This window comes from Heterocephalus glaber, unplaced genomic scaffold (genome assembly GCF_053883595.1).
Source record: "Heterocephalus glaber isolate CG9 unplaced genomic scaffold, H.glaber_assembly_v1.0 deba00001454, whole genome shotgun sequence".
NCBI classification, from domain to species: Eukaryota; Metazoa; Chordata; class Mammalia; order Rodentia; family Bathyergidae; genus Heterocephalus; species Heterocephalus glaber.
In genome coordinates, this window is record NW_028258303.1 from 854,422 (window position 1) to 881,593 (window position 27,172).

Consider the following 27,172-nt stretch of genomic DNA (forward strand, 5'->3'; position numbering starts at 1 on the left):
TGGGATTAATATGAGAAAATGAAAAAATAGGAACAAAATCTTTGTAAATATGGAGGAATGGAGGGGTTGAAGGGAGGGCTGGGCAAGGGTGAAAAATAAGAACCAAGAGAGACTATGTAAAGGTACAAATTTCCAATGATGAATGTCATTATATTGTATACCTAAAATGTACCAGTGATTAGAATGAATAATCGATAATGCAAAATAGGAAGAAAAGGTCCAAAGGGTTAGGGGTAGTGGGAGGGGCAGGGGAAAGGAAAGAAGGGAAAGGAAAAATGCTGAGAAATGGACAAAATGGAAATAAAGTCTTTGTAAATAGGGAAGGGTGGAGGGGGTGAAGGGAGGGCTAGGAATGGGGAAAAAATAAGAACCAAGATACATTATGTAAAGGTACAATTCCCAATGAGAAATCTAATTGTGTTGTATACCTACAATGTACCAATAAAAGAATGTAATAAAAAAAAAAAGATTTGCCATTTCAAATATCCCACTGAGGGAAATGTAGTCCCTATTTTCATATGAACTTGAAGTTCTCAAAGATGGTTTCTTGGATGTCGTTGTTACTAACGTTATCAATAAGTGCTCACTGTAAAATAATATTCTGAATTCTAACTAGAAGTCAGTATATTCTAGATCTGAATATGGGGGATATAAAGGAAGAGGCTGTGGAAACTCGTGTGTTAGACATTCAGCTCATTCTGTCTAGTGTTTGAAGAATTGGAGATCATGTTCTTTTGATACTTTTTAACAATTATTTCTAAATAAGAAAAAAGTACTAAAATTTACCTGAAAGATGCAATTTTTTCTTGAGAATTTTTCTTATTTACAGTTAAATGAAAACTTTTTAAAATGAAAGAATCATACATAGACACACATATCTAATTAATAACCATCACTTTTCTTTCTATAAAAATGCTTGTGTATTTTAGAAAAGAAAGGGGCTAGGATTTTAGCTCAATGTAAAGTGTTTGCCTAGTATGCTTAAGGACCTGAGCTTGATCCAGCGCTGAAAAAAAAAGGAGAAAAATAAAATAGATTTCATCAGCAAAATAAGTTGAAACACAAACAAAACAATTTAGAAGTCATATAGAGGGCTGGGGATTTAGCTCAGTGGTTCCAGCGCCTGCCTCGCAAGTGCAAGGTCCTGAGTTCAATCCCCGGTACCAAAAAATTAAAATTAAAATAAATAAATAAAAGTCATATAGCCAGAGAGCATTTACATTAGTTTTTTTTTAAGTACTAAAAATAGCTATTAGTATCTCCTTGGCCATCTCAGCTCTCACTGAACTGACTTGAAGTAGAGCAAATTGGAGTAAACCATGAGTGCAGGAAAACAGTTCTCTGGGTGAGAAGAAAACAGCCCTCTTTCTATAAAACAATATCGCAAAGAATCCAGAACCATGAAGAATCTGAGGTTTTGCCCTTGTGCCAGGTAACAGGTTACTCTGGCACAGTGTCATTGATGCTGGCAAATGACACTAAACTAGGGCAGATACATAGGACTTTATTAATCTCTGAATGTGAAAAACCAGAATGTGAGTATTTGGGGCACTTTTCCTCTACCCTAATTCTTACAGGGTGATGCAAAGAGGACTTGATGACTCCTCTATATATAGTAGGCTGTGTTAAAGGAGAGGAACCCTGAGCGTAGGGAATGTGAATCTTTTATAATAGGCAGTAAGGCTGCCTGATCCTTTACTATACCATCTGATCATTCAAGGCTGTCCTCTGTACAGGGTCTTTGCAAAGAATCCACAGCAAAGGACTAACTTGTAATTCCAACCTGTGTCTCTCTGGTAAGTACAGATATGTGAGAGAATTCTCTCCCAATTTCCATATTCTGGAAACAGACCCCAGATGGCCACCAATTATGTCAATGACTGATCTACACTGGTTTTTTAGGGCAACATGTCCTGGGTGTCATAGCCGGTAGCTGTAGCATGTATCTCTGTTCTTTGAACAGATGGATAAAACATGGTACTTTAATTCTATCATGTATTGTTATGGTTTTGATCTAAAATATCCCTCAAAAATCTCATGTGTTCTGGGATGGGATCTGGTCAGAAGAGGTCACTGGGGTGTGACTTGGAAGGGTGTATTCCTGTTTCCAGCTCCTCCCTTTCCTGTCCACTTCCTGGCTGCCATGGTGTTATGGCTTGTGTTTAGATGTCCTCCAAAGCCTCATGGATGAGGTGGGGTTTTCTTTTTCAGAGGTGGGTGAATCTGGAATGTGTGATGATGCTGGGATTAAGGGCATGTGATTACTAAACTACAACCCATGAGTGATTGGTTTGGCACTACTAGGATAAAAGTGGTAGAAAGACACTGTTAAGGTCCCTTGTTGATTTTGCTACCATGTGGGTGCTATGAACTGATTCTCTTCTGCGACACCCCTCCACCATATTCCACTCTGTCTTGGAGCCAGCCAATTATGGGCTGAAACCTCTATGAACTGTAAGCCAAATAAACCTTTTCCCCTTAACTTTGGGTGTTGGGTATTTTGTCTCTGTGACGAGAGAAAAGTAACTAACACACGTGGTGTGAACAGCTCTCTTCTGCCAGGCCCTTCTGCTATACTGTTTCTGCCTTGGCGCCTTGGCCATGGACTGAACCCACTGAAGCAGGCAAAATAAACTTCTCCCCCTTTAAGTGGCAAGTGTTGGGTGTTGGGTCTCAGCAACAAGAATGACGACTAATACATGTACTATGTCTGTAGCATATTCTTTTCAAAACATCTTTCCTATGTTTGATAACCACCATCTTGTGTAGTTGGAGCAGGTGTTGCTGTTACCCACCATCTTGTGTAGTTGGAGCAGGTGTTGCTGTTACCCACCTGCACCTGAAGGGACTCAGTCAGTGACTTGACCACACAGCCAGTTAATATTCAGCTTGGCAGAACACCTGAGTTTTCTGACACATGGTCTGCTGATCTTTGAATCACATTGTGTAACTATCCCTCCCTTTGCCACATACATAATGGGAAGAATATTGTCATCTATTAAGAGAGGTGACCCAGGTCCAGTCTTGAGTCTCATCTTCGGTGTTGTCATCTCTCTCGACTAATCTTAGTTCTTGCTCAGCCACACCAGGAGAAAGGTTGCATGGTACTGCTGGAGTCAGGGACTAATTCTCATTAGGGAAGATTTATTATCTTTAATGTTTCTTGATGCTCTATGTTTTAATTTTAGGTTAATTGGACACAAAGTCCCTGGTGTTTCAGCCCCTATGCTTACCAGAGCCAGTGCTTTCTTTCCTTAGCTTAGTGTGTGATTACTGTTTGGGCTTTGTGGCACCTCCCTCCCTTGGTTCCTCTTATTTATTTCTTCTCAGTCTTTTCTTCAGCTTCTCTCTGTACACTTCCCCATGAATCTGAGTGTTCTCCAGAATAATACCTTGATTTTCTTCACTATAGACTCATGTTGTCTTTAAAGCAGCCACAATAACAATTACTTATGAAATTTATTCTCTGTGCCAGACCCTCTGGTAAGCACATTATAGGCATTATCTCATTCAGTCTTCTGAATCACATTGTACTGTATTAGTCAGCATTGAACACTACAACAAAATACCTGAGGCCATTAGCTTACAAAAAGAGAAGGCTTATTTGGGCTCATGGTTTTGAAAGTTCTCATCTAAGATCAAGTGGCCCCATTGGTCTGGGCCTGTGATGAGGGTGGCCTATCATGTTGGGAACATATGGCAAAAACAAAATCACTCACCTCATGAGCTAGGAAGCAGAGAGCAGAGGACTGGTGGGGTCTTGGTTCCTTTTGAGTGAACCTTCTGCCCCAATGACTTGACTTTCCATAAGCCTGTCTCCTGAAGGTCCACAGCTCCCAATAGTGCCACCCTGGGAACCAACCCTTTAACACATGAACATTTGGGGAATACTACCCATATTCAAAAGATAGCAGACCCCATGAAATAGATACTGCTCTTCTCCAATTTATAGAGGAAGAAATGGAGGACCAACAGGTTAAATTGTCCTTGATTATACAGCTACTACATAGTGACACCTGAATTCTTCTAAGCTAAGCTTGACTTTGGAGGCGCCTTGCTGTCCAGCATTCCCAGGTCCCACATACGTGTACCAGGACATTTCCCTGTCAGTATGACATCCATCTGACAGTAACATGTCTTAAACAGAAATCTAAAACTATCTTTTACATGTCAAGCACCACAAAAATAAAAAAGAATAAAACTGATTTTCCCCCTAAAATATCTCTACTTCCAGTATTCTGACTGTGCATATGACACCAATAGGCTACCAAATTGCCTAACCTAAAAACTCGGAGAGGACTGAGGGGTGTGGCTCACTGTTAAAACATGTTCATTGCATGAGTTGATTCCATCTGTAGCAGCACAAAAAAATATCCCCCAAACCTGGTGAATTTTCTTATATTCTTCATCACCCACAATTTTCCTTCAACATAATTATTTAGGACCCAGGATGAGCAATGAATGAACTAAACAGAGGAAAATCCCTGCTTCCACAAAGCTTATGTTTTTGTAGAAATTCAAATCCCCATTTAATAGATTTGGAAATTGAGGAACAGAGAAGTCAGATGACTTGCTGAAGCTCACATACTAGATTCCATTCCAGGCATGCTGGAAGGCCCTGTGGTCTTAAGCTTACATCTTTCTGCTTTCTGCTGCCAAGTCTCATGGAATCTCCTCGAATCTGTCTTCATCCTCTTCCCTCTTCATCTGGGGTTGTCCTCCCCAGGACTGTTGCAGCAGCTACCCAGCCTGTCTCCTGTAGCCAGAGCCCCCTTGGTTCGCTGTCTGCACTACCCTGGAATGAGTCGTCTAAAATGCATATCTATTCTCTGTCGTTGTTTTGCTTAAAATCCTCAGTTGGTGTCCCAGGACTCAGTGGCCTTTTGATATCCACAGTACAGTGTGCTGATCCAGCCCCTGCTTAGCCGTCAGGCCCAGAGGTAAGGTGTATTAATAAGACACAGCCTGTAGGGCCCAAGGTCTGGGGCTGCCTGGAATTTGCATTTCTAACAAGGTCCATGCTGCTGCTGCTGAGGAACCATACTGTGAGAATCCATGCCTACTGAGAGCCTTGAGGAGCTCTAGCAAATTCTTGAAGGGACATGCTGTTTCAGGCTTTGATCCCTTGACCTAAGTTGTTGCCTCTGCAGGATAAGGTCTTCCTCTGCCTTCTCTTTAAAATACAGTGCAAATATCGTGTCCTTGGAATCCCGTTCTGACCACCCCACAGTGATTCCATGGCCTCTGTGTTTCTGTGGCAGTTCATCTGTGTCCCTGGGAAGGCCCCTTCCCTGCACTTGAGTTGTGGTTTTAGCTCTTTAAAAAAAGGAGATCGGCTGATATCTTATTCACCTTTCCATCCCTGGCACCTGGCACAATGCCTAATACACACTGAAGAAACTCATTAAATGAGTTGAATGATATAATCCTACATATGCTTTCAAAAGGAGTAATCCTATTTTAATTTTTATTTGTATTAACTTAAATTATGCCTAGGGTGTTTTTTTTTACATCAAAATATTTCAATGCAACAGCTATACATCTGAGAATATTAAACTTTCAAAGCTGCTTTAGCAACCACTGCATCTCTCAGCTGCTTAACACAAAGAGTGGGAGCTTATTCTCACAAACTCTGATGTTTGTGTAAAGACAACTTACTTCTCCTGCCTGTAGTCTGAAATACTCAAGTTATCCCTCAGTCTTTTTCAGCCTTTGCAACATCTCTCTGGTATGTTTCCAACCTTGGCTTTATCTAATCGGGGTTGCAGATGGAATGGCCAGGCACGCTAAGTCTTCTTTTACTGAGACAAGCAAAGATAAGTGGGCTGTAAACGTGAAGCATCCATGTTTCCATTCCAAAGTGAATAGCTAATCCCTCACATTTCTTCTTCTACGTGCCTGCATGGGTTGGGTAATTTCTAAGAATGTAGGTTTTATTGTTTGCCTGGCCCTTGCTTTTCTCTGTTCACATCTCAGATTACTATTTCTTGCCAAAATATCAAGCTCCAAACTCTAATAAAGGAATTTCTAGACAAGACTGTTCCTGGACGGCAGACATTTCTTTCAGGAGTACCCTACCCTGCTTCTGGTGCAGTACAAAAGCAAAGAGCTTTTTGCTCCTTTTTGAGGAAATGGAGGAATGCACACAAGTCCCCAGTGCTTGGGCACCTCCAAAAAAGCCTCCTCCCCTGCTCCACCCATCTTCTTCCCAGGCTCTATTGTAACCCATTGCTTCAGGATTTGAGCTGTAGCATTCTGCCTCTATAATTCAACAAGCAATCAGGGAACAGCTGAAATTTTTCTTTAGGTGGACATGTAGCTGAATTATGTATTCTCTTACAAACTAGGTAGTAACAGCTGGCCCAGCAGTTCAGGACAACTTGCATTTCCACTCAGTTGTTTGGAAAAGAACAACACCTTCTGCCAGAGGATTATTATTCCCTGAGCACCATGATTCTCTGGCCTGCTTTATGTTTTGTAATTCACTGTGAGCTTTCACAGAAGAAAAGCATGACAAATTAGTCTGGTCTCTTATTTATGTTTTAGTACTCCTTTGGTTGCAAGTAACAGAAAGCTTCCAAGGGGTTTACTTATAATAAAAACCTATGGGTATTGTGTGGAACCCAGAATCAGGAAGTGTCAGTGGGTCCTAGCCAAAAGGAACAGGAAGCAGTCAGGCACATGAGGTACTTTTTGGTCTTTCCTTTACACATATACTTGTTCTCTCTATAGCACATAGTATAGAATCCCCTAGTATCTTCTGGTGATAGGAGACTGAAGCATCAGAAATCATTGTGTCTAATACCAGACTCCTGGAAAAGAGACCATCGTTGAAAGCCTCATGCAGTCAGAGAGGGGGTCTTTTCAGAGGTGGCTGGATCTAGAGTGTGTGGTGTGGGGATCAAGAGTATGTGATTTCGGAATCAGTCCACTAATTGGTTTGGCATAGTTCTGGCTAGAATTAAGCGTGTGAGGGCTACACCTGCCCTAGAGTGGGTAGCCTGCATAAGTATAAGGGACAGAAAGAGGGCTAATGTGCTCTGTCGCCTGCCTGCTTGCCATGGACTATTTCTCTTCTGCGATGCCCCTCTGCCATGCCACCCTATCTTGGAGCCAGCCAACTATGGACTGAAACCTCTACATACTGTGAGCCAAATAAACCTTTCCTCCTTTAACTTTGGGTGTCAGGTATTTTGTCTCAGCAACAAGAGAAGTAAGACAATGGTGTTGAGTGGAATGGGTCTTCCTGATCACTTGCCCAACCTTAGTTGAATAACCTGTCTAGAGAGCGAAGCATGGGTTAGACCTTCCTGAAAAAAGACTAGGGGCACATCCTAAGGGTGGTTTTCTGAAAAGATTGTATTGTAATTGATATTCCACATTTTCTCAGAAAGATCCTAAAAAAGTAGTGAAACCAACCCATTCACATACGATATCGTACAAAAACTAGGAGTGATAAAGTTAGGGAGAGAAGATACATCAAGATGCTCCCATGACAAGAAACATAATGTGGAAATTGGAAATAAATGTATTTCAAGATTGTAGAGCCATGTACCCAGAATTCATGGACCCGACTACTATGAACGGAAATAGAAAAGATTTCAAACTAGAACTTGTTAGTTTCTTTTAAGTGCACAGTGACACTTGTACACACTGTTCATGGAAAGCTCTTTAAGGTCAGTGGAGAGAGAATTAAGAGGCCAGAGGGGCCAGGGATTTAGCTCAGTGATTCTGCTGCCTGCCTCGCAAGCACAAGGTACCAAGTTTGATCCCCGGTACCAGAAGAAGAAGAAGAAGAAGAAGAAGAAGAAGAAGAAGAAGAAGAAGAGGAGGAGGAGGAGGAGGAGGAGGAGGAGGAGGAGGAGGAGGAGGAGGAAGAGGAAGAGGAAGAGGGTGGGCATTGCCACCACTGATTTATTTGAGCACATGCTCTCAGGTTGACATGGTTGATCCCCTGTTATTCCTGCTGGTTGACAGCAGGTGATGCTGTTCCTTTACAGTCTTCTGTGTGTAAATGTCAGATAAGGGCCCACTTGGGGAGTGACATGAAGTTGAGAGGGTGCATCTGATCACCTTGCACCAGGGTATTTTTTTACCCAAGAGAGGGGGCAAGATTTGGAGCTGGGTTTCATAATGACCAGTTGTGGATGGCAAGAGTGGAGAGACAGATCAAGAAATGTAGAAGAGGAGAGGGGCTCTTTGAACCCCACTCTGTCCTCACATGATCATGTGGGGCCCACGATTGCCTTGTGCGATTCCACTTGACAGATGAGTAGCCCATTGCCTCCATAGGTTCTTTCCATTTAGGGGAGATATAACTCCTCACTGACTGTGAGCCTGAGACAGCCTGGCCCTGTCACCACCACCCTGCACACCCCAGCCCCTGGCGCTGGTGTCCCCAGCATTCTGCTTGTCTCTACCTTAGGCCGCAACTCATGATCCCCATGCCTGAGATGCTCTTCCCCTGATGCCTACCAGTCAGCTCTGTCATGAGTTTTGCTTGTCCATGGCCCTCCACCACTTCCCATGTCCATGCACTGCTTTTGTCAGTAGTGCTTCTTCTAAAAGCTATTGCAGTCTATTAATTTGTTTCTTTTTATTATTTTTCTCTCCTTGCACATACCAGCTAGTGTGTCAACTACACACAAGTTGGCATTTTTGTTAATTTCCTGACTTACCCAAAGTTCTTAGGTTACATGTTCATAGTAGATCCTTGGTAAATATTTGGCACATAAACAAATGAAGAACCTTTCCCAAGACCATGGAGCCACAAAATGCTGGAGTCAGAATTCTGGCAGGGTACACTCGGGCCACATAGAAGCAGCTGATAGAACAAAGTGAAGAAGAGGTGGGGGCCCTGGCCTTGCTGGGCAATGTCCTGTTTAGAAGTGTGAACATCATCTGTCGTGCCATCTTACCATGAGGTTTATGGACAGTTTGTGTGAAGTGGGACACTGGGACCCAGTGGCAAAACTAGGATTGACTTTTTATGTATTGAATTTTCCACACTTCTTTGACATTGCAGGAATTATGTCCAGAGGCTTTTTATTCCTGATACAAGTGCCTTCTCCATGAAGACATGTGTACATGTGTTTTGCTAGCCTAAGTACTTGGCACACTTGTGTGGACTGCTCCACCTGCCTGCCAAAGCTGAGATGTTGTTCACTAACACATTAGTGGTAGGCAAAAGCTACCAGGAAGTCCATGTTCTGCAGCGTTAGGAAATACACCTTTCTCCTGGTACATTTGCTCTTTCTTCCCTTTTGAGCCAGATGTTTAAAATGCATCTCTCCTCAGATAAGATTTTAAAAATTTAGAAATTCATTAGAATGAAAAAAGTAGTTCATTAGAATGCTAGTTTTTTTCTTTCATTGTTATTGAGGATAATATTTTTGAGGCTTCAATTTAGGTGAGAAGATTGACCTGATTTTTTATGTCCCTCTGTTGTGTTGATCTTGTACATTGTTGTTTTACCTCTATTCACAGATTCTGGGCAGGTGCAACCGATACAACTTTTTTAAAGAAAGAGGACTGAAAGTGTCAATTTAGGAGCTGCTGGTGAACTTTGTTGTGCATCATATATATAAGTGCTTCTTTTTGTGAGTAAAAGTACCAGGGAGTGGTGGAAATGTATAGAGAATTTTGAATAGTTTTTAAAAACACACAAGCAGAAATTTTCTTTAAAGAGAATTCAGACAGTGTCCGAAATACCCCTAAAAGCAAATTGTCCTTCAGAAAAACCACTAGATAAGCTACTTGTAAAACTGGCAGCCCAAAGTTATTTCTAAGATCACATAGAGTTTGGAACTTGAAGACCCATGGAATCCACGTGGGAGTTGCCAGAAACATAGGCACTAACTGCCCTTTACATCTCCTGTCCCCAGGTCCCATCTCCAGTCATCACCAAAGGCTTCTCCTTTGGGCCTCAGTGGCTGTCAGTCCCACCAACTCACCACACTCCCACCAAGACCGAGTCTTGCCTGCATGTCTAAATTCCATCCTTTGGTCTCTGTGGACTTACTCTGGATGCTAATCTTTTTGTAGCTCACATTATGATTTTTCCAAAGCCAGAAACTGATAAAGGCTGCCTTCCCTCCAGGCACAGAGGGCTCATAATAGCTTATTGCTGCTGGGTTGTGACTTGATTACTTACCACCATGCCTGCATAGTGTCGCCTGTGCTAGCATCTCTAACTGTATACCTCCCATTCCTGCCCATTTCCCCACACTCTGTGCTCCAGATACACCAGTCCCCAAATCTGTTTATTTGCCATGTTCCTCTCACCATGGGGGCTTTACATATTCACTTGCCTCAGCCAAAACACTCTTCCCTCCTTTGTTTGCCAGTTAATTCCTCGTCTTTCAGACTCCACTTTATGTATCCCTCACTCAGAGAAGCCTTCCCACATCACCCTCTGGGTCAGTCCCCCTCTTAGAGTCTTCTTTGGCCTTATATGCTTATTTCTAGCACCACTGGGGTAACTGTTTGGTTATAGTCTCATACTGGACTGTAAGCTAAGTGCTGACAGGAACTGTATCTGTTTTCTTACCTCCATTCTAGCTCAAGAGAAAAGTAGTGTGTAACACAAAATAGGACTCAAAAATACTTGTTGAAGATTATAGATGGTTGTATGAGTGGCTTGTAGAAGTATCTATTCTTCTACTAGTTAGAATGGGGCACTGCTCCATTTCCAAGATGGTAGAGAGTCTGCTAGGATGAAAACAACCAGACATGGAAGAATAGATCAGATCTTCCACCATAGGCCTCAGAGAAAGGGGGACAGATGTATCCTTCCCCGTTGCCTCCCGAGGCTGTGTTCCTCTGTGGCTTTCCCTGTTGCTGACACTGGCTCTGCCAAACCTGGCAGGCTCCCATCAGCGGGAAACACTTGCTCTGTCTCAACCAAGGGCTGTTCTCACTCCTGCTGGGAAAATGCACCTTTGATGCCTGTACATTAAAGGGGAATTTAGAGTCACACCACATGAGTTTCATTACTCTATCCCTGAGCTGATTCTGTGAACAAAAATTTTATCCACACTAGAAAACATACAGCTTGAACATCTCTAAAAATCTAAAAATCTGAAATCTGAAGTTTTTGGAGCACCCACATGATGCTCAGAAAGTTTGAAATTTTTGTATTAGAGGTGTTCAACCAGTAAAGTATGTGCAAATATTACAAAATATGAAAAATTCTGACATCTGAAATATTTTCAGTCCCAAGCATTTTGATTGTTTTGGGTTTTTTTCCAGTACCGGGGATCAAACTCAGGACCTTGTGCTTGCCAGGCAGGTGTGATGCCACTGAGCTACATCCCCAGCTCTAGTCCAGGCATTTTGGATAAAGAATACACAGCCTGTACAGTGATGATTTTAAGCTTGGGATATAGAGTCAAATTTGTTGAGCACCCCAATTCAGACTCTATCCATGTGATCCTGTGAGAAATAATATTCCTAGCCTGTTTCTTCTATCTGTAGAGTAGGGAGAATACCTATACCATGGGATTGTTGTGGGTTACTTTAAGACCAGCATTTTTCTATAGAAATATCATACAAGTCACAAATGTATTTTGCATTTTCCAGTAGTTCTATTTGAAAAGTAAAATGAAACAAGTGAAAATAATGTTTGATATAATCTAATAGATCTAAAATATTACCTGTTCAATATGTAATAATAAAACAATTACTGAGATATTTTGCATTTTTCTTATTCATATTACATCTTTAGGTCAATGTACATATAATACTTGTCCCATATCTCAGTTTGAACTAGCCACATTGCAGGTTCTCAGTAGTTTGTTGCTACCATATTGGGTTCTAGCTAAGTCATATTTTAAAAAATAAACAACATCAACAAAAACCACCTTCAGCTGGGGGTATAGCTCAGTGATAAGAGTACTTGCCTACCATTTGCAAGGCCCTCAGTTCAATCCTTGGCACCCTAGGGATTTAACATTCACCAAATGTAGGCAAAATTATCGTTATTTTAAAACATCAAAAACTGGTGGACAAACATTTGTATTGCACATTGGCATATGTTGCATGTGGGAAGATGCCTCAGATTTGTTTTTGATTCTGTATGGAAATAAAGGGTTTCCTTTAAGAGTTCTCAGCCTTGCCCTGTAAGTTGGCCTCTCTGGGTTTCAGAATGAATGAGGTCGTGTGGGGGTTTATGGTCGTCTTTTCTTGAGGTGGTGGGAAGGGAAAACTGAATGTGCTTCAACTGCTGCATGCCTGTCTCTGGTTCTTGGCTTTTCTCTGTTTAATTGTTTGGAGCTGGAACAACTTGATCTTAAAACAAAACATATGGACTGAGGGTGATTGGGAGGGCATTTGCTGGTGATGTAGCCCTGAAAGTATGTACAAAGTTGAGGCCCTGGCTCTACACCCTTGCTAGGTACTGTTTTCCTTAGCTTCAAATTGTGTTCTTTTTCCAAATTCTTAAACCTTTGTTTGAAAGCCACAGTCAAAGCAGGAGAAACTGGAGCATGATTGTAAAGGAAATTGTGAATCTTCTTTAAATCTTATTTTCTTTCACCTCTTTGTAGAAAACCATTGGTTTCTAAGCTACTTATATGATTTATGAAAGAGAAAATTTTTGTTTCGAAGAACCAAGAGGAGAACTTTAGAGAGGAAAAAGCAGGAACCCACCCCCAACCCCAGCCCCACTGATTTTCTCTGTTCTTTCTCTCTGTGTGTCTGACCCCTGCATGGGGTTTTTAATGCTATAACTGGATCTTGCCTCTGGCTAGGTTTCTGTCTTTTTACCTCTTAATGCCTTCTTTGCTTGTTGGGGGAGGAAGGGGTGGTGTCCTGATCCTGTCCCCTGTGATTCTAACATGAATGCTGCAACTTTCTGTTCTAAGGAGGACAATGGGAATATATCAGAGTGGTAAGGGCAGGTTAATCAAACCTCTACTCCTCCACTCAGAAGCTGTGTGCTTCTAAATAAGTTATCCAAGCTTTCTAAGCCTCATTTTCCTCTTTCCTAGGAAGGGGGTAAAGTACTACCTATTTCAAAGTACAACTATTGTGAGTTTAAAAGACTTTGTGGCTTACGGAGGACTAAACACAGTGCTGGGCATGTAATAAAACACTTGGCAGATGGCAGGGGCTCCCAGGCAGTAGCATGTCCACCTCCAGCAGCAAGAGGGATGGTTAACCACACCCTCTGCCATGACAGCCTTCCTGTGATCTGCATCTGGTGACACTGTGGCTGGGTATACTCCACCAGTGGGCACAGCCAGTTACACGTGGTGAGGTTGGTGTTAGTGTGAGAGCTTAACTCTGGGCCTCACTGCTTTCTGGATGGCTGTGGGTCTTGTGCACCCACCAGCCAGTGGTTACTCTATCCAGCACCTATAAACAAGACTGGAACGTGATGAGTTGTTTTATTTTTGTATTTTGTTATTTGGGATCTGAAAGGTAAAATGAAATAGCACTCTGACCAGGGCAGTAGAGAGACTGACCACAGTTTTTCTTTTGGGGTGTTGAAAACAAGAAAGCTTTATATCGCAGTGATTGATATACTAAATGGAAAATTCCTTGTATGTGACTTATTTTCCCATTTGATCCCCATTTAATCAATATTACCTGGGTGACTGTACTTGTAATCTTATTGGTTGGTCATGATTTCGTCCCACCTCATGCCCACCTTGTAAATTTCCATTGGGTCTTATAGTTTTGTCCCATTTTGTACCTGCCTCACCACATGGCTTTGCTGTATAAAACATCTTTGAAAAGTGGGGTGGGTGGGCAACCCACTTCCAGTCCCCCTTCTGTCTCTCTTAGAAGAAGCTTTCTTTCTCTCAATAAATTTTTCCTACTCTTAAAAAAAAAAAAAGAAAGATTTCTAAACATTTTTTCAACACCCCCTCCTATGGGGGCAAAAATAGGAAGAACAGTGTCTTCCGTTTTTGCCACATCAAAGATAGGCTCAAGCTTTTTGTATAGGGGCTCAGAAAGCATTGCATACTATCTTATTCAGTATGAGATAATTTGGGGGAACTTTGGGAAATTCTGCTTCTAAATACACCACTATGTTGCAGAGGTTGCAATCACTGTCCAGCCTCCTCTTTCCTCCTTCTCTTGCTGGTTTCCCAGCCCCATTTGGATTTATTAGCCTTGGCCTCCAGAGTCAAATTCCCTGCTGTAAATGGCCAGGACCCCACCAGGTCAGGTGCACAGTTCTCAGATTTCCCTGAAACTGTAAAGAATAACCACTCTTATTTCCTCCATGCATTCTTTCTGGACAGCTTTCCTAACATTTAACTTAATCAAGATGTTAATAAAATAAACAGTGCTGCTGCCGTCAGACTGAAGCTGCTTGTCAGCCTGCCCAGTCTCTTTTCACATCAGTGTTTGGAAAGGAAATCAGAGTTGCTATTGACAGTAAAACTAAGGAATCAGATTTATCTTTCCTCATGACCAGTCCCATCCAGCCCTGATCATTGCACTTAGTGGGTAGGCAGCCCACGCAGTGTGTCCCGCAATCTGTGGCACCCCAGTTACAAGACACTGTTATTTCAAGTACTATCAAGGAAAAAAAACAAATATGAATTCTATCAATTCTAAAACACATCCAAATTTCAGAGTTGTGAAAATGTAGGGGAAAAACCTTTATGTATCTCAGAGTAGATGGGTTGTAGTGAGAACTAAGTAAGAGTGGAAAGTCCCCTGTTTATTTGTCTGTTTCCCTGTCATTGCCCTCCCATCCTGAATGCAGCTGCATGACAGAATCCTGAGCTCTGTATTGGAGTGAGTGCTTAGCTCAGTCCCCCATGTTGCCTGTGCACCAAGTTGTGCATGAAGTTATGGGACTGAGTTTAGTCTAGGAAGAGTCATGGAAACCCTCTGAACTATAATGAAGTAGCCTAAGTTTCTGAAAAACAGAAAAATCTAGGAATTTGTTTGGATCACAGTGAACTTGCCAAGATCCTTGTTAGCTCTGAAGGAGTGTTGAAGGGCTTGTTGAGGAGTATGGGGGTTCTGTGTGCCCTCTGTGAGCTGTTCAGCCATAATAGAGCAGTGCTGAGGAGAAGATCCTGGCTTCCCTTAAGTCCATACTCTGTTTACCCATTTGCTAGTGAATGTCGGTCTCATTCATGAGACACTCATTTCTCCATCTCCTTCCCCTTTAAAAGGCAACATTCTATATTACTGATAACTCATTCTACCTAATTATTATTTTTCATAATTTGAATGACTTCTAAGTACCTGTAGGTCTCCAACCCTTCTTAATGGTATAATAATTTTAAGCAAATGAATGTGATTCTTTTCCTGATAAAAATGGTTGCTCAGATTTTAGAGAAAGCTGTTTCCTAGTCAGGTAAAGTGACAAAAGATTGAAAACTTTATTTGTATTAGTAAAAACATGGTGTTTGCCCTATATTTACACTGCTTTCTTTCTTTCAGTTTTTAGGAATAGCATTCCTTGGAATTGGACTGTGGGCCTGGAATGAAAAAGTAAGTTGGCTATTATGCAAATACACACATTTAGATTAGAGGATATATGCTATATGTCTACATTTTGTCCCTGATCTTCACTAAAAGAGAGCATTCTTAGAAAATAAATGATACATTTTCAAAGACTCATGAGGAATGGAACCTAAAATGAACACTGCATCAAAATAATTACAAAAGTAGTAATGTTAATACACAGTAGAGGATCTGTTTAGAATCTGATCAGTTAGCCTGAGACTCATGTTCCCATGGGGTGTTTCCTTACTTCGGCCCAAGAATTTCAGTAGTGCTTATGAATATCACTAAACCACCTGGAACACTCCCCCACCCCGTCTATCTCTGTCTCTCTGGTCTCTCATTTTTCAATTCTTTGCAGCATGACTCAGTCCATTAAAAATGGTATACTATGTTTAGTGTGTTGTGTTATAAACTGTTATCATGTGGTAGAAGAAAGCCAGATGAAAATACGTGTTTGAATGTCAGAATCATCACTAACGCTAAATAATGTGAATAGTGGCTGCTGGTTGTAAGTATTAAGAAATACTCAGAGTTGATAGTCAGCTACAGTATCATAAAAGGAAAAATCTAGAAATACAGAGCAGCGTGTTCCAAGTGGAAGTGAAGATGCAGTGTATACATGAGGATACTTTGTGTTCATACCTCCCCAAACTTCACATTGCACCTTTTTTTCTGTACAACTTTCCTCATGAGGCCACCACTGGAATTCAGAAATGAAGTTGAGCCCCCTCTTTGTTCCTGTTTGAGGGAGAAACTTACAGTGTTTTATCTCTTTTAGTATTTGGCTACAGTGAGGCCTGCCTGTCTCTCACCTTGTGAAAGTGGAAGGTACTGGGATTGCTTAATACTTCTGTAAACTAAGGATTAGCTTAAGTTTTTCTGAAAAACCATTCTCTTATCTCTTGGGTAGTTACTTTTTGAGCCTGACCACTAGTTGAAAGGAAAAATTCTTTTGAAGTGATAAATGTATGAAGGGCCATTATCAGTAAATAGAAAGGAAAGAAAAACTGAAAAATTCCAGCAAACAAAAGACTTTCAGATGCCAGTGGAAATTTCCACAATCAAAACAATGTTCAGAGAGACCATATGAAACAAAACTCAAAGTAAATCCTGAGTTTTGAAAATGTTTCTTAGCTGAGGTTAGCTGAGGTTAGCCAAGATGTAACTCAGTGGCAGAGGGCTTTGCTCAGTGGCCCTATCCACCTCAAAAAGTGGAACACTTTCTGTTTATTACAAAATGCCTTTATAGTATATGAAATGTTTTATGAAAAATAAACATGCCCCCTCCAGCAAACAACCCTTTGAGGCAAGGCAATGATTATGTATGAACTATAAGACAAATTAAGTTCTCAAAACAGTGATAACTTTATCTCCCCAAATTTTTATGTTGAATATTAATCTTCTGTTGGATTACAAGATTAGCTTCTGCCTTATCCTGGTTAAGCTTAGGGATTTGTATTGCTGGAATCTCAGAAATTCCCCTTTTAAGAGCCCTACAGTTGGTTAAATGCTAGATAACCCAGCATTTTATAACTCCTTTAATAAGAATGCATTTCTGTCTACTTTGAAAAGGATGCTAGATGGCATTAAGTGAGCTAATTGTCTACTTAAGCAATAAACAGACAATTGTTCTTTTTGAAGAGTTGTTTTTCTCTTTCTGAAATATAATTATCTTTTTATTTCATTGGTTGCTTTAAATGTCTCTTCTCTGATAAAATACAAACTCCTGAAATTGGCAGTGTCTCACAAGTAAGAATGAGGGATGACAGTGTCAGAGAAGGAGGAAATAGTAGTCCCTTTGTCAGGGCTACTATCGGCAAATAAAAAGTTTCACTTGAGAGCCAGTGAGCTGGCCAAGGTCTTGCAGGTACAATGTGGCAGACAAAGGAGGACCAAGTGCAAGAGAAAGTAAAGGGGGTGTTCAGCCTGTCAGGATTGCAGTGTGGTGAGCACTGGTCATGTGACCGAGTCTTGGGCATAAGAGGTACAGCATGGCATGGTGTGGAGTCACTACTCATGGAGCTTGCACTCTAGTGAGCACTGGACAGGCAGGGAACTGGCCAAGAATATGCATCCCAACACTGGTGAGTGCTAGCAAGAAACACCAAGTGTAATTTAGGGACTACGTAAGAATGGTAGGAGAAGACATCTCTTTGAGATATAGTTGGCAGCAGCCTCTCAGAGTAGTGACATTGGAGCAGAGACCTGAAAAAAGTAAGAGAGCCCTGCATGGTAATGAAGTAAGAGGAGTCCAGGAGAGACGCCAGGGTCTTGATGATCCCACTGATCAGCAGGAAGGCCAGTAGGGCTACATGGGAAAGAACATGGACAGAAATAGGGAACAAGGCAGGCTTCGCAGACTTCTGGAGAAGTTTGGATATATTCCAAGAAGGAGAATACCACCAGGCATTTTAGTAAGGAGTGTCCCGGTCTGACTTTGTTTTAAGATTGCTCAGTTGCTGTTTGGAAAAAGACAGCTTTAGGGCTGGCTATAGACTGAATATCCATGTTCCACCTAATCTGTATGTGGAGGCCCTAATCCCTGGTGTGATATTTGGAGGGGAGGCTTTGGGGAGGTAATTAGATCATGCGGGTAGAGTGCCTATAAATAGAATTACTCCCCACCAGAAGAGACTGGAGCTGGATAATCCCGCTGTCCACCAGAGAGGACATAACCAGAAGAGGCCCTCACTGGGCACCAGGTCTGTTGGTTTCTTCACTTTGGATTTCCTCACCTCCAAAACTGTGAGAAATAATCATTCTTTAAGCCCCTCAGTCTATGGTATTGGTTTAACAGCCTGAACTAACATAGGGCTAAATACACCTGAGTTCAAAGTTTGGCTTGCCCATTCACCATCTCATCTGTGTGGCTTTGGGCAACTAAATTTACTTCTCTGAGATGCTCTTTCCTTCTCTGTACAGTGGAGACAACGGATCTCACCTGATAAGATTGTTGTGAGGATTAATGAGATGGATCCTGTCACAGTGCCCACTATGAGGTAAATCCTCACTGGTCTCTTAAAAATAGCAATTCTGCTTTAAGGAAGTAAGAGAATAGTTATTCTAAGCCAAGTATGAGCAACGTTCGCCCAGGAACATAAATTCAAGTTATCCTGAATGATGCGTTCAGTTCCAAAAGAGGTTACATGAATATTTACAGTCACAGAGGAAAAAAAAGAAAGTTAGTAATCCATGTATTTATCATCTGCATTGGTAGGAACATCGGGTAGAGGTAGATGGACTGCAGCAGAGCAGTGAAATCTCAGAGTTGGTAGAGCTAGAGATCTGCTCAGTTTAGTGATGCATTCCAGAGGTTTTTATCTGGTAGTCACTAGAGGATTAAGTCAGATAATAAGTTGAAAGAAAATGGCTATCAAAAGATAGTCCAAGATAATTTTGGCTTGGGATCTGCTGCATGGCACCCAGACACGCTACAGGCTCTCATGTAGCTGTGGCCTCTGCACAACCTCAGTGCACAATGGAGGCATGGCTGCCTCACCCAGATGTGTGAGTGTGGCACATTCACCCCTACCTGACGGCTGGACCTGAAGGTGGTTTTGAAAGCTATTTCAAGTTTTAGAGTTTCAGTCACTAACTCATGAACAGAAGATTGGTTTTATTTCCGGGACTTTTAAGGAGGATGTGATATGTGTTGATCACTTTAATAACTACAGAGGTCATTCAATCTTTTGGGCTAACTTCTTCACAGGGCCAGGCCTCTGATGGGATGGCAGAATGATGTGTTTTTGTTTTTGAGACAGGATCTCACTACGTTGTTCAGACTGGGTTTGAACTCACTATGTGGCCCAGTCTGGCCTCAAACTCACCTCGATCCTCCTGCTTCAGCCTCGTTAATGCTGGTTTACAGGTGTACACCCCATGCCCTGCCAGAATGATGTTTTGAGGTGAACCCTAGCCAGGTCAAGATTGGTGGATAATGTACACCTATAAACCAGTAAAGCCAGATCATGGAATAACGAATCTCCCAGACCAAGATCTACTTTTGCTTTAAATCCTCCAACAGGGTCACAGCTGGAAGAATCAGATATCCACTGCAAGGATCAAGTTTCCTTCGTGGATAGAGCCTTAAACATGTTTACATGAAGTATAGAACATTGGAGGCAAAAATGATTACCCCCTCATACTTAGTCAGTTTTAAACATGGGGCTAATATTGCAGTTGAATATAAGAAATAATTATAAATAACTTTATATAAATTTCAAATCAAGCATGAAGATGCAAAACATGCCCGTGTTCCCAGGGGATGCTGGCTTCAGCATAGTTTTTCATTGATTGCAGGATCTGCTCTTTGGAAGAAACTTTAACAATTATGTAGCATGAATCACCTCTATAACACCTTTGACAGCTTCCAATCATAACAAAAGCATTCATTCAGATAACATTTATTGAGAACATAGCATGTGGCAGGGCTTGTGCTGAGCCTAGGAATGTGGAGTGCCCCAGTTTCAGTCCTCTGGGAATTTACCTCATTTCAGGAAGGGTATGGATATATATGTGAAACATAACAATGGCACCTTGCAATAAATGCTAGTTAGGAGTGAAAATATATGTAACAGTCCCCACAACAAAATACTCACCATTTCTGTCTCGTTGGGTTCTTCTTATTGTTCATGTCCCGCTAATTTTCACTCAGTGATCCTGGATCTACCCTTCTGGATCCCACAGAATAAGTCCTTTCACATGTTAGTCCTGAGCAGTCTCAAGTCAAAGTCTGGTTTCTTTGGAATCTCCAGGCTGACATCTCTGGGTGGTCCTCACCGGTCGTGGGCTAGAGTCCCTTTGCCATCACAGCCATGATCCTCTGGCTTCCCCATAGTGTGTCCTCTGCACCCCTGAGTGGGTGCTTTTGGGGCCACAGGGAGTATAGCTGGGTTATGTCCCTTCTCCCCTCATCTGGCATGCATGCAGCTTGAGACTCACTGTTAATCGCTGGTCCCCAGCTTGTTGCAGACCTATCTGGTTTATCCCGTCCACCCCACGTCTGGCTGTCTTCAGAGCTGTACAGTGTTGCACAGTGCCACGGTGACACATCAGCCTCCCTGCTGGGAGCTCTCCAAAGCCCACACCTGTCATCTCACAGGCTCCTATCCCACTCAGTATGGCTTCAGCTGCACATTTTGATCAGCCTCCCCTGTTTTTGTCATCCTCATCAGACCTTCCTTTAATCTCTTCCTTGCCCCTGCCACCTCGGAAAGTTCCAGTTCCAAAGGTCTGGATTAGACCCTGGGCTGCTCTGTTTGAACAAGCCTCCAATTCATTCTGGAAATCCTGTTTCATTATAAGCCACTGATGCACTGAGCAGGCCAAGGACAGAGCCTGATGACATGTCACTAGAATTGTCCTTTGGGGCTGAAACTCATTCACTTACGTGTGCCCTTGGGTGTCATCATTCGAGCAGGGACTGATCCATCTACTTGTCATTACATCAGACAATCTTTTTGCCTCTTGTCTTTGTAAATAAACTATATCCTTCACTTTTTCTCTGATTAATCAGCTTAGGGACTTAGTTTAACTCGATACTTGCTTATTGAACCCATGGTAGGTCCTGAAGCACATCACATTTTCACCTAGGTCCTCAGGAGCCTTTCCCAGGATGAAGACATGGTTCATCCCCCACTTTTGAAAGCCTTTCCTTACTTGGTTGCAATAGGTTACACACTCCTGGTTTCCCTACCTCAGATAGTGCCTTCTCAACTTGGTTGGGTCCCTGGACCTCTGAATTTTGGAGTACTCGGGCTCTGTCCTAAGATTACTTCTTTGCTTCATTCATACTCTGAGTGATCTCATCTGAGCCTGGGGCATGCACAGCATCTGTCACTCATGACTCCCAAATTTATATTTCTGGTTGTGACTTCATCTGAATTCCAAACTCACATACCCAGTAGCCTACCCACAGGTCCACTTAAATGACCATGGAGCTTCAAATAGGAAAAAATGCCCTTCCCTGACCCTTCGTGGGAGTCTGAGGTGACCGCTTGTTCCCTACCCCTAACATGGCCCAGCCCTGGGCAGAGGGATAACCTAACACCACTAGTCCAGCTTGGAAACTCCCAGGGGACAGCACACTGTCATCTCTGCACCAGCATAGAGCATCGTCCACAGTTGCCCAGAGGGAATTTGTGAATAAATGAATGAAAATATTTTAAATGCTTCATGGGGGAAAAGTGATAGCTCTCTGTCAAAGGATTTCCATACTCTCTGATCCCCTGGGGTTAATCTTAAGGATGGTGTTCTGTTTCAGAGTTGGGGAGACTGAAGCCTAGCGATGTTAAGCTGGAAACTCGGCCCTCACCCTCCAGTCCCTCCTCCTTCACCCTCCCTTGCACTCCCCAAGTGGAGTTCTAAGGGTCAAGGGCCGTGGGAGGGAGGAAAGAGCAGGAGATGGAAAGCCCAGCCCCATGCATTCTCCCCTCAGCTTTCCTGTGGATGGGGAGGATCCTTGCTCCTGGCAGCTCTTTCCCTGCTCAGCCTGTGACTCACTTCAGAACCTGCACTTGCTTCCTGTCCTGTCACACAGGAGACTACCCAGGGAAAGGCTTCCCATTTCCCCAGGAAGAAGAGTGAGAGCAGTGCGATTCAGTGTCACAGCAGAAGACCAGCTCACAGTGGCATATCACAAATTCTTGTTGTTGGGGGAGGCCAGAGGTGGGAGTGGGGTGGTCTTGACTTAGAAATCACTTTCAGGAGATAGCTCTGAGATGCTGAGAAGACTTCTGCACAGATGTCGTGTTATTGACTGAAGTGCAGTAAGGTTGTCTGCCCCTCTCCCTCAATTACCCATGTAATACCTGCCAGTTCACTGTTCTGTCTACAGAAGTGGAAACAAAACAGCTGTTGGTCAGTGCGTGAAAGATCACCTTGTGATTTGATGCATTCTAATCAGCCTATCAGCAAGTACTTAACAGGTGTTGAAAATACTCATACTCGGGTTTCTTTCATCCCTAAATTAGCTTAATTGGTACAAGGCAGAAACCCAATCTTAAGATAAAGGGACAGATTGAAAGAGTTCAAAAATGTTTTTAGGCAAAACATCTTAGCTGTGGGACTCATGTGTTTCACCTAAAAAGTGGGCCATTATCCTTCTGTGAGTGGACCATTCTCCCACCCCAAATCAAGATGAAGACAGAACTTCCAGTAGATTCACAAATTCTGCAAATTTCCATCACCAAAACATGTAACTATGCCAAACTCCAAACTGCAGTGCATCTCTTGAGGACCCACACCGTATTTCTTTGTGTGTATACTTTTAAATTTCCTATATATTTTTTCATGCCTCTTATTTAAAATTTTTTTGTAATTTTCCTCTCTGTATATCCCTTTAATTCAGTGGGATTTCATAGGGCAAAAATTCAAGCAGGTCAGAATATCTACTCTTAGATACCCATACCTTCCTCTCGTTATTGTACAGGGCTGGCTAATCATGAGAACACTGAAACTCACTTCACAGTGAGTGTTCTCTCTGCCTTGGGCCTGAGGAGGCTGAGGGGGGTCCCTGTTCTCCTCAGTCTCACCCCACTCCCCAGTGGCTCCCACTCACTTCCTGCTGGGTAGAACCCTCAGTGGGAAGGGATTTGCTGGCTGGGCCTGGCAGATGTTACCAGAGGTGAGGTCTTGGTCTTTTGGAAGCTTTCTTGCTGAGTTCCTCTGCCTAGTGATTCCCTTGAGCTTGGCAGTCCCTACCTAGGCCTGGCCCTCTTCTGCCTTAGTAGCACTCAGAGCCTGCCATCCAAGGTCTTCTCACCTCATGGGTTGCCCTCTGTGGCAGAGTCAAGACCGCCCCAAGCTGCCCTTGTGGCAGATCAAGATGGCCCTGAGCTGCCCTCTCTCACACATAACCATCCTTGAAGAGGTTGGTCCCTCCAGAATAGCCCTACCCTGCCTCTGAGGTCTCAGATTTCCAGGGCCAGAGGGAGCCTTTCCCAGGCAGAGTCAGGCCCTGTGTTTCCACTGCAAAGCCCACGTCAGAGTTTCCTGGCGGTTCCCTGGGAGCTCCTCACAAGGGTTAGGGTGGGAAGTGGAAACGAGTAATGTTAGTGTTGGACATAAGTGTCCCTTGCCCACTGCTACACACTGTCTTCAAGTAGTGGGGCACAGTGAGGGTGGGACACTGCTCAGGGCTCAGGTGGCCTCAGAGCCTGGCTCTGCCACCTTCTCACCTGGTTGCCTGGCAAGCTGTGCCCTCTGTGTCTGTCTGTGTGGTTGATAGTGCCCCGACCCCAGGGCCACCATGAAGGTGAGGTAATGTAGGCAGCCCAGTGCTCAGCACAAAGTGGTGCTCAGCAGCATGCATTGTATGTTGTTGTTTTTGTTAAGGCTTCCAGCAGCTCTCACCTAGATCACTACATCCCTGCTGCTGCTTCTGTGGCACCACCCACTGCCCAGGCTTGCTGGCTTTTTTCCAGACAGTCTGGCCTTAAACTCACTACATAGCTCAGGCTAGTCTTAAAATCTTGCTTCAGCCTCCTGAGTGCTAGGATTCCAGGCATGCGCCAGCACCCCCAGTTTCATGCAGGCTTTTCAGTGCAGAAGTGCTGGGACCTTCCTCTCCTCCAAAGGCTGCCGGCCTTTTCTGCCCTTGTCACATTCACATTCATAGACGCCTTGTTGGGCCAGGCCCTGCCACCTTGTTTCCACCCCACTGACACACCTCTGCCCCTCCCTCTGAGCCCCTTGACACCTGCTGTTAGGGACCTTTACCCGCCTGGTCTGTGCTAGACTCATCTCTAGACCCATAACCAGCCTGTCACATGTCTTTTATTCCAAATGCCCATAGCTAACTCAGTATCTGGCCTGTCACAGGTGACCCTGTGAGAGGATTTCTTCAGTGAATGAATGGTATCCTCTGCAGTTCCAGAACAGATGGACCCTGCCATGAGGCCAGACTGCTTTTTTTCACTTTATTGTTGGGGAAGCATGATCAGACCTGTCTTAGTCTGCATAGCTCAATACCTCAGACACGTGGCTTTAGCCTCAGATGTTTATTTCTCACAGTTCTGGGAAGTCTAGACCAAGGTGGAAGCCAGTTCAGTTCTGGACAGTGCTCTCTACTTGGTTTGCGAATGGATAGCTTCTTTTGTGTCCTTGCATAGCTGAATGAGAGAGGGTGATCTTGGGCCTCTTCCTCTCTTTGATAAGGACACCTTTCTCCTCATGACAGTCCCATCCTCCTGACTCCTCAGATATCATTGCATCCCAGAGGCTTCATCTCAGATACCATCACATTGAGGGTAAGGGTTTCCACCTAGGAACTGGGTGGGGAGAATATTCAGTCTGCAACAGAGCTTTTGTTTCTGTTTCAGTTTAAACTTTGTACTTAGCCTGGGATATTTGTAAGTATGTCTTACATCTTAGTAATGTGCACATGAAAACAGCTGGTGAATAGCTAGGAGCATAGGGAACTTTGGCAAGGTGGCACTGTGGCCTGAGACTGCTTCCAAGCTGGGGGGCAGACTGAGTGTGTGGGGGTCCCTACCTGTGAGCAGTACCAGCTGTTGGGGTCTGGTGCTTCCAGCCTCCACAGCACCTGCTTGCCATTACATAGGCCTCTTTGAAAGATGATTGTTCCTTCTCCTCCTCCCCTCAAAGACAGGCTATGGCCAATTGTTCATTTGCAGGAAAGGATTACCTGAATTTCACCAGTGCTCTTTTCTGACCAGACAACCTGGGAAGGGACCAAGTGCCTTTGTGGACTGGCTTCTTCCGGCCAAGCCAGGAACTAAGCTACTCTTGCTTCCTCACACGTCCTGGGCCGGCCTGCGTTTCACACACTTCCTTCTCGCCCAAGTCTCCTCTCTGGCCTCTTGGATAGACAGTGGTTGCAGCAAGGCTTTGTCACATGCTTTCTCTGAGGGTCCTGGATGTGTTTTTATAGTGGCAATTTTCTCTGTGGCCTTCTGGTCCCCACTTGGTCCTTCTTTGGACATTGTTTGGAACCACTTTCCAGGGCTCTGGGACCACCCTTCTCTGAGTAGCTGCATTTTCTTTGAAAGGTCCTACCTTGTCACCCCTCCTCAGTAAAGAAATGCTTCTGTCCCTCTTCCTCTAGGCAAGGGGTTGTCAGTCTCACCCCAGTGGAGCCAGGCTCGTGAGAGAGGGATGAATCAGGACACCGGCTCCTAAGTCTGAAGGGGTCCATCTGGCCTGGCTTTGCAGACGCATTTCACACACCTGCCCCTATTTCTCATCTGGAAGTCAGAAAGAATGTGCTTGTATATATACAAACAGAAGCATCCCATGCCTCGGGGTATTCACGCTATCTTTGTGTTTCTTTTCTGTGTGAGTTAACAGAGAGGAAGCTGAGCTTGCCAGGTGGCACACAGAGGCTGGTCTGTGCTGGTGCTGAAAGGGGACCAGATGCCCACAGACATCCCTGAAGTGCATTGGTTTGGAGCCCTCAGGAATGTTGTTTGCCTTTCTGTCTCTGTGCGTACACAGAGAGCTCACCAAGAAGAAATCACTGCAAAGAACATACTCTGTCATTATAGAGCCACGGGGAGAAGCTGCTTAAATTCTAGAGCTCGGAATGAGGGGGCTGGTCTTTCTGCTTCTACTGAGACAGGCTGTGTTCATCAAACCACTGCACTGCCCCATCTCATAGGGGTAGGGTGCAGCCCTGCAACTGGGAGACTGTTCCAGAGCAGTGTCTCCCTAATCCAGTGTGCCCCAGGTGCTGCCACAATCCTGACTTCTCTGCCACTGGCAGCCCTGTTCTGTGTGCTCTTGCCTTTCACCTACCCCCGCCTCTTGCCCACTTCTGGCTTTTGCTTACTTATGACTTTCCCCACCCACCTTTCTTCCATGAGTCTTAGGTTATTTCCAGTTCCCCCCAAAAGATGATTGGCACACCCTGTTTACTGTCCTCTCCATCCAGCATGACCACCAGGTGTGGCCACAGCTTTCCTTCGGAGGAACTCAGAGAAGAAAGTGCTCAGAGAAAAACAGTCTTCAACACAGCTGGATTAAACTCTGCTCTCAGGTGCTTCAGTAGCATCCAGCGACTTCCTCTTCCTCTTGTGTAATAGCAATGATAATGAGGATAGTGATAGACTTTTACTGAATTCTTCACATAGTGATTGGATTTACTTGTATTATTTTCTTCATCTCTGTAAAACCTTATGACACAGTGTATCATTTCACAGATGTGAAAATTGAAGGTTAGGCAGATAAGGTAACTTGACCAAGATCATGCACAGAGGAAGTGAGTACAGAAATTGAGATTCAACACCAGACAGTCAGACAAAGGATAACAAGTGCTGGGGAGGATGGAGAACAGTATGGCAGTTGCTCAAAAAATTTAGAGTACAACTTCCATATGTCCTGGCAGTCACACTGCTGGGTATATATCCAAAGAAAATGAAATCAGTGTATCAAAGAGACATCTGCACTCTCATGTGCAATCAAAGAGACATCAGCACATTTACAACAGCCAAAAAAATAGAAGCTATCTAAGTATCCACCAGCTGATGAATGGGTAGAGAAAATGTGGTCCATACACACAATGGAATACTATTCAGCCACATAATGAATGAAATTCTGTCATTTGTGACAACATGGATTGAACCGGAGATCGTTATGTTAAGTGAAAGAAGTTAGGTGCAAAAACACAAGTATTGCATGATCTCACTTGTAGGTGGGATATAAGAAAAGAATCTCATAGAAGTTGAGAGCCCAGTAG

At 43.4% G+C, this 27,172-nt stretch overlaps 1 protein-coding gene across 12 annotated transcripts in view; it reads left to right on the top strand.

Annotated features, from left to right (window-relative positions):
• Tspan5 (tetraspanin 5) overlaps window positions 1-27,172 on the top strand; it is a 173,276-nt gene that overhangs the window by 125,461 nt on the left and 20,643 nt on the right. For 3 of the 12 annotated variants that reach the window (XM_087215798.1, XM_004848102.4, XM_004848103.4), the window contains one exon: window positions 15,412-15,462. Coding sequence is in view for 2 of the 12 variants with exons in the window: in XM_004848102.4 (XP_004848159.1) it covers window positions 15,412-15,462 (51 nt within the window). In the remaining 10 variants the exon portion in view is untranslated. Of the gene's footprint in view, window positions 1-9,486; window positions 9,600-15,411; window positions 15,463-16,255; window positions 16,306-16,328; window positions 18,180-18,399; window positions 18,477-27,172 lie in introns of those variants that run through there. The other 9 variants (XM_087215803.1, XM_087215807.1, XM_087215805.1 and 6 more) reach the window with 7 other exon arrangements.